The sequence below is a fragment of the Eleginops maclovinus genome, chromosome 19 (assembly GCF_036324505.1).
Source record: "Eleginops maclovinus isolate JMC-PN-2008 ecotype Puerto Natales chromosome 19, JC_Emac_rtc_rv5, whole genome shotgun sequence".
NCBI classification, from domain to species: domain Eukaryota; kingdom Metazoa; phylum Chordata; class Actinopteri; order Perciformes; family Eleginopidae; genus Eleginops; species Eleginops maclovinus.
Window position 1 is genome coordinate 2,501,990 of NC_086367.1, and position 14,515 is coordinate 2,516,504.

The 14,515-nt window shown below is 40.8% G+C and overlaps 1 protein-coding gene across 1 annotated transcript in view; it reads right to left on the bottom strand.

Annotated features, from left to right (window-relative positions):
* Positions 1-14,515, bottom strand: part of clmna (calmin a) — a 47,351-nt gene that overhangs the window by 4,495 nt on the left and 28,341 nt on the right. Inside the window, 10 exon segments of the mRNA XM_063909295.1 lie at positions 1,018-1,178; positions 2,781-4,204; positions 4,207-4,918; positions 5,021-5,103; positions 5,759-5,952; positions 6,698-6,891; positions 11,073-11,165; positions 11,247-11,330; positions 11,681-11,776; positions 13,873-13,934. Of these exon segments, the coding sequence (XP_063765365.1) occupies positions 1,018-1,178; positions 2,781-4,204; positions 4,207-4,918; positions 5,021-5,103; positions 5,759-5,952; positions 6,698-6,891; positions 11,073-11,165; positions 11,247-11,330; positions 11,681-11,776; positions 13,873-13,934 (3,103 nt within the window).

Here is a 14,515-nt window from a genome sequence, read left to right on the forward strand (position 1 = left end):
TCCCTGACACCGGGGTTCTTTGAAGATTCTTCATTTTACCAGATCTTAAAAAAAAGATCACAGTAGTTCTTGAATTATAATTGTCACTAAATTTAAAAGTCAAGATGTCTTATCTCTTTTTACTTGGAACACTGACAGCCTGTCAAAAGTTATCACAAAAAATATGTGGCAGAAATCAAATTAAAGAGAAGTAAAAGAACTAATGGAGTAGATCAAAACAGGGAGAAAATACAAAGCGACATTGAGCGAAACCTTAAGGGCTCAAACGCTGCACAAATCTCAATTATGTAGGTAATGAATTAATATATTGCATGCATGTTCAATATTATGCATATAAGGTATGGGTATTTACAGATGTGTGTGTTGGCATGCATGTGTAAATATGTTCACATTGCTTGTTCAAAAAGTTTAAATTCAAGCATATTTGAGCATTGTTACTAAACCTGAAATGTAAAAAAAAGTCAGTATGTTTTATTATCTCATTGATGATATGAGTAATAATGGTTGTACGGCCAAAAAAATACTTTAGATATGCGCAATTTTTGTTTCTTATTAATTAAAATGCCTGCGTAATCATGCATGCATCATATTCTCTGAATCCCTTGTGTTTAGGTACACAAAGGTTTCAGTGATTTTGAAAACTAGTGTCAATATAAGCAATAACAGAACACATTGAATAGCTTTTGCTGAAAAGATATGCTGCTGACCATAAATATGTTTTAAAGTCTTAAGAATTCTAACTGTAATTCCTCTGCTGAAGATAACAGAGCTCTCTTCTAGTAATTAATTCCACCACAATAATGTCTGTAACCATGATCCCCTTCTGTATGTCTCGCAAACCCTCATTGGGCCCTCCATCATTCCCCTCACCAGCCCACATAGACCATTTTGTTCAGTACATTTAAGGAAATATCTGAGTAAAGTGAGAGAGAGCAGTTCAGAGCCTTTCCCCGGGGAGTGTGTGTTTCTCAGTGTTTCTCAGTGTTCCAGGGAGCAGACTAAGAATAGAAGACCTACCTCACAGGCTCTGTGTTTTCCCTGGCCGAGTCGGAGCTATGCTGCTCAGCCTCTCTGCTGTCTGCTGGAACATCAGCACCCCACCGTCCTTCCATCTGCTGCCCGGGCAACAAACAGGCTTCCTGGGATTGAGACGCTTTCTCAGCCTCCTGGTTGGCCTCCTAATAAGAGAGGGATACGGAGAGAGAAATCCTTAAGCTTAAGCCAGAAGGGGAAAACATTTCAACAATTAGTCCATAACAATGTATTTCAACCCATTTCATGATGCTGATGACTTCTAAAATGGATATTCATGCTCCCCAGTGTTTGATCCCTAATGCTTAAGTGGACCGTTTTGTTTGTATGCAGATTTCCATTAATGTTACTTCACATATTAACTATGAGCGTTATAGTACTGCCACACTCAGGTCAAAATGTCCAATAGCGTGGAGCAGGAGTCCTAAATCCTCGGAAATTAGTCAGCATTTTACTACTTCCACTTCCCTCGTTTAAGACTCAAGGTTTTTTGCAACTGTTCGATGCCTGGAAGTAGGTCTTTGGTTAACACATGCTGAAGAGATTTTCAAATTTTGTTTTTAGCCTAATGTTAGCCCTCTTTACCTTATCAGTTGCTAACAAGTGACTAAAAGGCACTTTCTGGTCCATAAAATATCTTTAAAAAAACCCCAGATCATATAAGTATCCTAAACGTTTGTTTGTCAGGGATCTTTTTTTCTGAAAAATTCAGGAATCTAATGACACAATCCCATTGCTTTTAGTTGAGGGAGCCCTTGTGATGCTAGCTTCTGGTTTAGCTTCCAAAAACACGTCATCATGGCAGAACTCGACAGATTGACATAGAATTTTTATGACCACATTCATGCTGCCCGGATGATGAACTGTGCTTCTAATGGCCTCTTAATATTTCCTCTTGCATCCTTGTAAGAACTAACTAGTAGACCTACTGCAAATAAAGCTCCAAAAATAGCACATTCATAGAACTAGCATTGCATTACTTACAACCATTTAGGCCTCAGTACTGTAAATATTTTGACTTTCTGATCATCTAAACCCAGACAACCCCCATGGTCATGCTTATTGAGGCATGAAAGTAGGAGGGATTTTAACTTCTCTCTTCTCACTGTTTTTGTAAATGTTCATGTAGACAACAGTTTGTAACAGCCAGGATGTCTTCAAGAACAGGCTGTCCAAAGAGATGAGCGTTAGCATGGGAACATCACAGTGACTGGCCTCAAGCTTTCAGCGGTTATCTGGTCATGAGTGAGATATTGTGGAGTTGTGAATTTTCACATTGCGTCATGTCCCTTTTTGACCACTTGGACCATTAGACACACACATACAGGCAGACGGAGGGTTGTGTTTCTCTACACTGGGAAAGAAACAGCACAGCTAATGGAAAGTCTACTCCTCTTTTTTATGTCAATATTAATCCTATCTATTTGAGCTGTTAGAACTTGAGATATGCATTTTTATTGCAATTTTTGGAAATTATTTTGTTCAAAAATGCTTTATCCTTTGAACTGTGCTGCCAAATACTAGTAAAGATTTAAACGCTTCAACCACATTGAATGGAAAATATAAAATTATTCTAACACTTCTTATTCCATATACATTTTAATACAATTTATTGCCAACCATTAACAACTCAGCTGGAAATTGACAAAATTCCACTGAAACTAAAATGAAAAATTTGATACTTTTAATTGTTTAAAAGTGCAAGCTCATTGGAGTCTGGAAGGGTCTGATTATACTGCTGAATTTACCTCATCATCCTCTTGTATGGAATCCATTCTATCCCTGTAGTCTTCACCCAGCAGTTGGTCAGGTTCAGCCTCTGAAGCTGGTGCTGGCTGGAGAGCAGATACACTCAGAACTGAAGGCCAGCTCTGCATTTCAATATCTGGTAGCTCTGTAAACATGGACTCCTCTTTGTCTGGGTAGAACAGATCCATGGGTTCGATGGAGTCACTGACTAGATCCTCTGAATGGGAATTTTGATCAAAGTCTGTATAAAATAAGTCCATGTTTGTGGAAACACTACCCGTGTCTAAAGTGTTTTGCTGTGTGGTAGCTGTTTGATTGTCAGAAATGGTGTCACCCAGTATGTCCTTGGGTCCTTCTGCTGGGTCAGTGGAATCTATTTCCAGCTCAGGATTCAGAGGCTGAGATTTAGCATATGTAGAAGTAGTCTCAGAAATCAAGTCCTTGTTGTTTTCACCTGTCTGAGATTCGTGGTCAGAAGACTCAAATTTATTTTGGGCTTCAGTTATTTCCATTTTATCTCCTGCGTCTGGCCCACTTATGTCTGCTTTCAATGATCTGCTGATGTCATGTCCATCCAAACTTTCTATGACCCTTGTTTCTTCTGAATCAACATCTTCTGATACCAGACAGGAAGGACATTCAACAGAGTCTTTGTCAACCCTCGCATTGGATTCACAAACCAAATCAGGAGGATTTTGACGGCTGTGGATTTCTCTGTCAGTTCCCTTTGCTTGACGTACCTCATCTTCTACAGCATGAACGCTACTTTCTGGCCCACATGTCCCCTCTTCGTCCTGCTCCTCTGGCTCACTGGAAATAGATATCAATGGAATATTTATGCCTGTGCTTGGCTCCACGCTTGTTTCTGAATCTCCATCTTGGTTGGTTGGTTGTGTGTTTGCTCTTAGAACTCCGTCACTTTCCTTATCTTGTGTTCCTACCACACTTTCATCCCTTTCCTTATAAACAACTGACTCCTCTGGCTCTCCTCTTGTCTCCTCTGGACAACTATCTTTTTTCTGACATTCAGTTTCCCCTTCAATCTCCTCAGATTTATTTTTCTCATTCTGACTTGCAATTGGATCCTTCATTTGTTCTTCATGATCATCTGCATTCCCATTAACGTCCACAGCTTTATCTAAGTATTCCAGTTCTCCATGAGCGCTCTCTTCAACAAGGGTTTGCTTCAGTTGTGTCTGATTGGATTCATCAGTTTGTAGGAGATGTTCAACACCAGAATTAGTCCCTTCTTCTGCCTCACACGTTCCAAAAGAAGCTTCTTGCTTGCTGCTCTGACTTGTATCCATATCCCTAGAGTCTACTTCTTTTGTAACATCATCTTTGCCTTGATCAGGTTCCTGTTTTAGTTCCATTTCCTGGTTGTTATTGTCAAAGTTTGCCACTTTCTCTTTTATGACTTCTCTTGCTTTTTCTCAGAATGCCCATGAATCCTGTCATTGGTGCTCTCCAACGAGCTCAGTGAGTAAATCCCCTCATCGATGTAGGACTCGGTATTTGACTGCTCATCAGATGCTCGATCCTCCATGGATGGGACAAATCCTTCATCCAGATTAGTGATCTCCACAGGGGTGGCACGGTACACATCCCAGGCTGTTCCACTGTCACACAAAGAACTGTCGCTTCGGCTTTCACAAAACTTCTCTGGCATCACCCCAAACTCGCTCTCCATCCAGGAGTCTGGCGAGCCGATTGCAGAGTCGCCTATTACTGACTCTGTGTTTATGGACTCGGGCACTGATGAGCCTGTCGGAGAGTGACTGTAAGGCGGTTGTGGGGAGTTACAACTTGTGTTGACTTCACTGGTAGATTCATTGGATTCTTCAACCAGACTCCTGGAGATACCTTCCGTATGGGGGGAATCTGCTAACATGTCTTCGACGGACCACGAGCGAGCTGCGGGCGGTCTGAAGGGGGGCGACATGGCGCTCCTGTCCTCTGACACAGAGGAAATCAAGATTTTGGGTGGGACATGGGCAGAAGACTTCTGGAACATGTAGGATCTCTCCTTTACTCTGCTTTGGTAAGCACTATTCCTCATATGGTTGGAGTCACTGTCACGGATGTTGAGTCGGCCCATGGAGACGCTTCGCTCAATCAGCTGGCAGCGCTCCTCCGGCTGGGAGAAAAACAAACAAGTTGGCAGAATTGATATGTGCTCACATTGGGACGGTAGGGTTTTGTCACGTATCATCCGTGGACTGGAAGAAGGGATACTTACCTCTTCCATACCAGGGAAGTGCTCCAGGAACTGAGACACATAGGTCATGATGGATTGTTCATCTGGTGCATTGATAGTCAAATCTGGGTATAGGCAGACAAAAAACATGACCACATTGGCATTTCAAAAATAAACTCTCAAGTAAATTAAATTCTCTCCTTGTAGGAGAATTGCCTGGTAGGAGTAGCAATATGAAATACATGTTGATTAAAATAAATAATAATTGAAGTAAATATTGATTGAAAAACTGAATATTGACACCATCAGTATTTATTATTTAGTATTGATCCTGTATATGCCTTGCTTTCACAATGTATGCTACTACGTATCATTTTCGTGTAGAAGGCTTGATTTACAGAATAATGTAAGAGCGTCAACCATAGTGCAACAAAAACAGAAAGTAAGTAATGTGTAGAGCTGAGATGTTTTTCTTGGTAGCTATTCCCACTTAACAACAAGTCACTGTGGGAAACATAATGCAATGTGTCCTGAGTTGCTGGTATTTGCTTAGCTCTGAGAAAAACTGCGAATGATCCGGTTTTTTGTGACAACAGTGCCAACAATAGTACATTTGGAAACGCTCGGGGAGGTGGAAAATTCCACTCAGGCTAATTATCTTATTATGAGAAACCTGTTGAAGAGGTCTAGCTTACGGCTTTTTAAAAAGGTTACAGTGGCGTGAGAACACCTTCACTTCTGTACAATGAAGCATTTCTTCATGCAGGGTTTTCTTGTTACCCTCAGGTTCCAGAAGGCGATGGATACCCAGGCTGTAGTGGGCTATCCTGAAGCTGTCTTCAAGATTCTCCTTGGTGGTCCTCAGATGTGCCTTCCTCATGTCCACCAGGCTGGAGTCAATGGATTTAATGACAGCCAGGAAGGCCAGACCACTTGTCCAGCTCTTCCCAAAGTCATGCACAGCCACACCATACCTGAGACAAAACACACAGAGGACAGGGTCAGTCCAGAGAGAAAACAAAACAAACTATGAGAGAGACAATGAAATCCATTGTTAGATAATGTATATAGAGTGGTGCAGTGATAACGTATTTCTTAGGCAGTATTGCGAAGGCTCCCTCGACATTGGATTTTGGAACATTTCCGAAATTAAGATCTGACAAAACATATAATCTGAAGCTACACATAATCTTCACATATCATCACCACCTCTACAATTGTCGAAGCATAAAGGCTAACGCTACGAGTAAAAATCTAACTTTAGGCTATAAAATAACTACATCATGGCTGCGCACCACCACTGCTAAGCTAAATGGGCTAATGTTCGGCATGATGGCGTCTCATTTAGTCACTTGTTAGCAACCACCGCTTTTGACATACTGTAGAAGCTTCAGACATTCATCTCTAAATCTCGTAAGACCTTATTTCAGACCTCTAACCAAAAATATGTTTAAAAAAAATAATGACTTTGAGACACAAGAGCCTAAAGGGCTTAAATGCTAACTTATTCCCAGGTTTAAGACTCATTCTAGGAGCAAAAAGCTATTGTCAGGTTATAAAATAACTACATCAAGCCACTTGGCTGCAAACCACCACTGCTAAGCTAAAGGTGGCTAATGTTTGGCACAATGACGTTTAGTAGTCTCATTTAGTCAGTTGTTTCCATAGTTCATAGATTTATTTTACAAATTTTGATTGGAAATGGAAGATCACACTCACTTGCGTGTTCGCTTCTGGACCCACTGCAGCAGTTTCTTGATGGCCCTGCTGTGTTCTCGCATGGCCGACGCCGTCGCCTGTCTCTCATCTGATGGCGTGCTGCTGGACGTGTCGGAGTCTGAGCTGGTGGGGATGGACGACAGGCTGGAGGAGGAGGGGAACTGGCTCCTGATGTTCCCAGTGAGCTCCTTAATCTGGGAGGGGACAGAGTTAGAGTATACTTCCCATTAGTCAGCTGTTTTATCAGGCAATTCAGATGTTGTGTAAATAATCTGCTGCTGAGATTTGGCTGAATTGGATACTCAAGTGTTTTATGCTGACACTGTGCTTTACACAATTGTTTACTGAAAGTGTGGGATTAGCCAAGACTGACAAAAACAATCCCAGGTATGAAGTAGAATCTGGATTTATTACAGTTACCATGGCACATGTAATCCTTTAGACAGATGACCAACAGAGTTACATAAGAATCAGAGCTCTTAAAACACAAAGGATCTGTTCCGTGCTGATCCTGCTGTTAGTTTTATCAGTTTACTCAGCCTGTGAAAACAGTCATGTAATGTCTCAGGGAGCTCCGGAAGAGCTGTCTAAGTCTGAGAAAATAACGTGTTGATGTCAGACTCGAAAATTGAAACACAAAAACATGGGACAGGAAAATTGTTATGCAATGGTGCAATGGATGCACAAGCCAAAGAAAAGGTCATATGATTAAACCACAGTGTAGGCATGGGTCAAACTTAATATATTCGTTGGACCACCTTTAGCTTTGATTACGGCACACATTCTCTGTGACATCGTTTCCACAAGCTTCTGCAATGTCCCAACATTTATTTCTGTCTGCTTTAATTTTTCACCAAGATCTTGTATTGATGACGGGAGATTCAGACCACTGCGCAAAGTCTTCTCCAGCACATCCCAAAGATTCTCAATGGGGTTCTGGTCTGGACTCTGTGGGGGCCAATCCATGTGTGAAAAGGATGTCTCATGCTCCCTGAACCACTCTTTCACAATTAGAGCCCGATGGATCCTGCATTGTCATCTTGGAACATGCCCGTGCCATCAGGGAATAAAGAATCCATTGATGGAATAACCTGGTCCTTCAGTATATTCAGGTAGTCAGCTGACCTCATTCTTTGGGCACGTTGCTGAACCTAGACCAGACCAACTGCAGGAACCCCAGATCATAGCACTGCCCCCACAGGCTTGTACAGTAGGCACTAGGCATGATGGGTGCATCACTTCAGCCGCCTCTCTTCTTACCCTGATGCGCCCATCACTCTGGAACAGGGTGAATCTGAACTCATCAGACCACATGACCTCCCTCCATTGCTCCAGAGTCCAATCTTTACGCTCCCTAGCAAATTGAAGCCGTTTTTTCTGATTAGCCTCACTGAAAAGTGGTTTTCTGAGGGCTACACAGCTGTTTAGTCCCAATCCCTCGAGTTCCCTTCACATTGTGCGTGTGGAAATGCTCTTACTTTCACTATTAAACATAGCCATGAGTTCTACTGTTGTTTTTCTACCATTTGATTTCACCAAACGTTAGCTGAGGGCCGATTCAAAATGGACAATGGGTCTCTTTTGGCCCCTGGTCCGTAGCTTGGACACCCCCTGGTTTAAGTGGTCGCCGATCACGATCATTCAAGATTTTTTTCTGACCACATTCCTTCCTGGAAGATGATGTTTCCCCACTGTCCTTTCAGTTTTTAGTAGTTTCAGCAATCTCATTAGATGATTTGCTTAGTTAAATCCAGGTGGTGACCTTTTTTTTGGCCGGCCAGTGTATGTAACCCCAGTTAAAAATATATAGATTTAAATATGTACGGAGTTTTATCCCTTTTAGGAGTTAACAATGTTGTACTATGTATGTATATTTAATACAGCATTTAGAATGCTATATCTTGGCTGTGAGATGATACACAAATCAATTTTTTCCTCAGCTGATATGCAGCAGACGTAGGTTTGAAAGACAAGGCATTTAATATGCAGGAAGGGTCTAAAAACATCTTGAAATTAGTAGCAGATGGAAAAGGCAAAATCCAAAGTTTTTTTGGGCTTGAACTATATACAAAAGACTAAACTTTGGGTAAACTCACGTGCAGCAAGGTTTTCATGACTTTTTATAATCTTTCTGTTGTCTGTTCTAAGGGATCATGTTGCAGCGTTTCACTAAGGAATAAGAGTTAAGCAAAGTATAGAATGATATTATGAGTCTTAAGGCCTGGACACACCACAACGGCAACCATTTCAATCGCCTTAAGGAGGCATTCCGACAACACTAAGCTTTAAAGGGAGGGAGAAAGCAAAACGTAGCGGAGGCCGCAGTAGCTTATGAACTGTTTGCAACAATATTTATCTTGCTAACTAATGAGCAAAGAGAGCTTTATTTACCTTCTTCAATTACTTTTTGAACTAAATGGTGTGCAAACGTGTGATTTAAATTAGATTAAAATGTCAGGGGAATTTAAACGGAGCAGTGAGGAGAGATTGGAGGCAAGCTCCTGAGCTATTGACAAGCGAAGCACTGCAAATGAAAGCTAATAAATGGAACCTTTTCTCTATCTACTGTTCATTGGCCAGTTCAACAAGGTCTCATTCTTTGCTGTTGTAGGAGCCATGAAACTTACAAAGTGATGCATTTTGTTTGATTACAAATTACGTATATACTAGTTCATATCTGGGTAATGGTTTGTATTATTATAAGATATTATTGTGTGATCGCAATGGGTTGCTTTGTTTGGGTCATATGGGTATGGGCGGCACTCTTAGGATTTATAATCTCCAGTTCACCTGAGCCAGTTTGTTTGTGTCCGAAAGAGAGGGTGACAGGGTCGTTGTATTTGTTGTTGACCGCAAACTTTATGATTGCTTTGATTATTATTACAATTTATTTGTCTACGTTGTACTAAGGTTGTCTAGTTTTTAATTAAATTACATTATTATTCACTACCTTTTTGATCTCAGCAAGTCATTTTTTGATAGTGTGTCAGAGAATTGTGATCAGGCCCGGCCTCAGCCTCTCAGCGACTTAGTTTGTTTCTTGAAGTCACTATAGCTGTTAATGGACTAAATCTACTGAATGGTGGGATTAAGTGATAAAGGCTATACTTTGACTTTTACAGTAGTTGTTACTTTTGGGTTGGTTCTAATTGGGGTGGTAATATTACCCAGTTTTTCCGAGCAGACAAAGACCTAAGTTATGATGGGCGTCTGTGGCTAAGAGGATTCATGGTTTTCCTCCAATTGGAAAGCAAATGATTTAATCCCCAGCCCCTGCATTCAGTCAGAAATTGCTCCATGGCCAACCGTGTGTGTGTGTTTATGTCTTCCTGAGCAGGGTACCTTTCAAGAATGTTAGGTTTAAATTGTAGAATCTATAACCTGCATATTGTTTTTGCTCTGTGAAAAGGCTCATCTTGAACCGCACCTGTAATTACCGTTTATTTACTACCATTTATAAAACCAAAAGAAATGTACAGTGTAAAATCTCATGGCCAGATGAGAGCTACCCATCTGGGTACATTCCCTCTAAGTCATGGCCCCTCCACTTTTGGGGTGAAAACATTTACTTTCATTAGACTGGTGGTGCTTTTTTCGAAGTAAAACTTTAGATATTTTTGACGTGCAATATATGACACAGCAGTTTTTAGTATGGTGCCTATAATTTGTTTTCACCAGACAATGGGCGGGGCCAACATTTGGCCAGGCTGTAATGTAGCGCTGCTCATGGCACAACTAACCTCTGTGACATAAAAGTGCCATGGCTTTTTTTGTAAATATAACATTACTATTTGTTACATCCATGTGACATCCCCGTAGCCCAAATATGCTGAGAGTTTATGCTCAATGAATGCTGTCTATTTACAGCCTATTTACCTCTGTAAAAGGCCATTGAAGAGATCAGGGTATCTTGTGCGTTATTGCCATATATCCCCGCTCAAAAGGAGTGTGTAGCCTCATACAGTTGCTCCAGAATGAGCTGACAGTCTGTTTGAACTGCAGAGGTAATTGTTTCCTCATGGTGTCGGTCCAAAGCATTGAAAAAAGAAAAGACATTTCCCTGTAAGGGATGAATAAAGCATATCTTCTTCTTCTGCTTCTGCTTCTTCCTCTTCCTCTTCTTCCTCCTCCTCCTCCTCTTCCTCCTCTTCTTCGAAGTGCGGTGTGATTATATAAACTACCCACAGAGCAGCACTTTGAAGGGCTATTGTGAATGGAAATTGCAAAGGCTGTGAAGTAGACACTTTATTCTTCTTACTTTTGACCTAATTCTAATGGTGAAAAGAGAGGAAGGGAAAGGAAATGGAAACTCGGAGAACAGATAAGAGGATGGCAGGGTTTAGATAGATCCTAAATGGAGGGAAAATAAGATTACCTGGAAGAAGAGGATGATGTTCCAGATGAGTCCCAAGATGATGGAGGAGTTTCCATCAGCAACATCCGCTGCATCGATACTGACCAGCTTCACCTACAAACACGTGTAAATATGTGACAGTCAATCATGAGCATTATGCAGACATGTGTTCATACTTTTTCTTGGAGTACTCACGTTCCTCTCCTCCAGGAAGGACAGGACCTTGGCGATGTTGTTGAGTCTGAAAATACGATGCGAGGATCTCTTGAACCCGTGAAGCTGGAAGATCATTGGGAATGAGAACAAATATTAATTAATAGTATAACACCACTTTTAAGATTTTTGAAGCGTAAATGCAATTACAGAAGTAAAAGCTAACGTATAATGACTATAAAGGAACTACAGCACGGTCACATGACTTCACGTCCCCACCGCTAAGCTAAAGGCGGCTAATGTTGGGCTTGATGAGGCTTAGTCGACACACTTAGACACTTGTTAGCCACCGCTGTTTTGAAATTCACCAGTGTGGTATTTACTCACGTATTTTATGTCGTAGAAAAAAAAAATCAAATCTGTTCTTCTGAATTTTTATACATGATTATGTAAAAGCAATAATGAGAGATTCTGACCAGCTTGCAGCCGGAGAGCTCCTCCAGCAGGGCCATGAGGATGTGTCCATCCTGAATGTCCCGGAACAGGTCATTGACTTCGATGGGCGGGTCACACTGAGAGGAGAGGGAAAGAAGATAAGAAAACAGTAATGTGATGATTAATTAAAATGAATCTGATTCTAATCTGATCCGTATATAGAATATTTATCAGAAATTGACAACCTGACAGGTGTATGTTTAAAAAGTACACGTACACTTTATAAATCTTGGCTAATTGGATATCAAAAATGCAATCCAAAAACTCTCAAACCAACAAAGAAGCATTCAATATGGACCCTCTGAATACAATGTCGGACAAACTACTACCACTTGGTTTTAAACATAGGATAACATACTGTATGTGTGTCACTCAGTAACACTGTAGGGCGTAGGCGTATACAGGTGGGAAATTTACACTGCGAAATCTGAGGTAAACAGTAATTTATCATTAATCTTATTAGTAAAATCAGTTAGTCTGAGTCAACAGTTATTCCTGTTATCACAACAAGTCATTTCTAACTAAAGCATTTGTCTGACAGTAGTATTGGTTGGGGGGGGGGGGGGGGGGGATGACTGGAACTTTCCCAGATGAAGAAGACAAATGTAGGATTGTTAATTAGTGGGTCAGAGATTTGAAGCAGGGCCAGAGAGTGAGTAACAGAAGAGAGGCTCATTGTGAGAGAAAACAACACATTTGATAACCCCCCCCCCCTGCTGTGGGTCAATGTGAAAGTGTCCTGAAAACTAATGCAGGCAGCAAAAACCACTACTTTAATTTCAAGAAGAGTTTCATGTAGAGGACAAATAGGAGATTTCAGAATAATATTAGAGTTTAATATTGAGCTTAAAAACAAATGATAGGATGGCTATACAAAGAATCAAGCCATGTAGATTCATCATTTATTGTAGGCTTTGACAAATACAACTAGTCCCTTCATACTTGTGCATAAAGCAACAAAGTAAATAAATATTACGCATAAATCTTAACACAAAGAATTTCCTTAGCTTAAGGTCTATATATTCTCATATAAAAAATAATTTTGACTGGACATGAAGACTGAAGAGATCTAAAGTGTAGGACTTCCAGTCCAATAAATACCGGCAAACAGACACACCGGTGCAGACACTGATATGAGTGGCAGATCAATATACAGGTGTGTGTGATGCATGAAGAGATGAAGAGCCAGAGGACAGTCCTGATAAAGGTTTACACCCTTTAAGGATGAGGTTTTCCCCCTTTAAGAAATGCTGATTATTTCTGTTATGATCATATGCTCTATAGACACTTGCCTTGATATAAAGAGTTTGAAAACATCAGGAAAGCTGTATAACTATTTCTATAGAAAAGCCAGCAATTCGGTCCTGTAGACCTCAGAAATCAGTTATATGTTTTTGACATATTGATACTCTGGCCCCCCGATATCAAGGCAGAGCTAAGTCTGTTATTTGTAGGACGAATCCCCCCCATTTAAAAACATTTATCACTAAACAGTTTCGATGCACCTTGCACATCTGGATCCATTTGTTATTTCTTTGAATGACCAAGAATTAGTGTTGGCCAAAACTCATTCTGCTATATAAACACAGAGCTGAATTGACATTTCTCTAACCCTAACCCTGATAACGGAGGATATTACACACCTCGATAAATAAATACATATTAATGAATGATACATCTGACAAAACAATGTTTATATGATAGAAATGTGTTTATTTCTAATGCATCAATCACATTTGTGTTTTCCTCGGGCCTCCATACGACCATTGTTTCTGTTCCTTTTAATGGACAGGTTTTACCATGGATCATTTCTCCGCAGCAGGGGGCGGGTTCATGTTCCCACACAGCAGCAGCTAGCTGGTGGTTTGGGGGGGTGGGGGGGGCAACTGTAACCCAGCCACAGTTCTCTCACATGAAGCCTTTACAGCATAATGAAAGTTTAATGCTGCACACAGCTCTACACAAACACATGTATAATTCACAGAGATGAAGGGAATGTAGTTTATGTACAGCACTCGGCTCAGCCGCAGTGTAAAGAACACACAGAAAGCATGGTAGCCATAAACAGCTCTCTGGTTCCATCCAGCTGGAAAATAATGCTCAGTGAGCCGTGGAGTAATCACTGCTCTTTGTGTGTTTCTGCAGACACCACCCAACACAGATAAACACACACCTTCTCTAGATGCAGGTTCATCCATCGGGTGAAAGTCCTCTTCTGAACCAGCTCCCTCTCAACTGCAACACAAAGAGAATAAAGATATCAATCATCGGGAACGTAAAGCTACAGTAACATCCGAGTCTGACGAAGCAGGAGTCTATTCTCCAAACTTTCCATATAAAAGAGCCTGTTCCCCCCCACCCACAGCAGCCTTCACTTATTCTGGGTGATGAGTTCTCTACATGTTCTAAGCAGGGGCAACGTTTTTATTTTTTATTCCACTTTCACACAATCAAGTTTTTTTCTGTACTCCTTGTCAATTCAACCAATCGTTAAATTGCCACATTGCCTCCATAAGGACCAACTACTACCTACACTGTGCTTGTGTGTGTGTGTGTGTGTGTGTGTGTGTGTGTGTGTGTGTGTGTGTGTGTGTGTGTGTGTGTGTGTGTGTGTGTGTGTGTGTGTGTATATGCATTTTAAACTTCACTGAAGCTGCTGAATATTCCATAAATGCCACACATTTTTAATGAATGAAAAAACAAATGAATGATTTTTCTTTATTTTCCTATCTTTGAAAGGAGCCAAGAACCATTGCAAGCATGCACTAAAACAGGAAGTGTTGTCATAGTTAAATCTATGAGGGAAAAAAGTACAT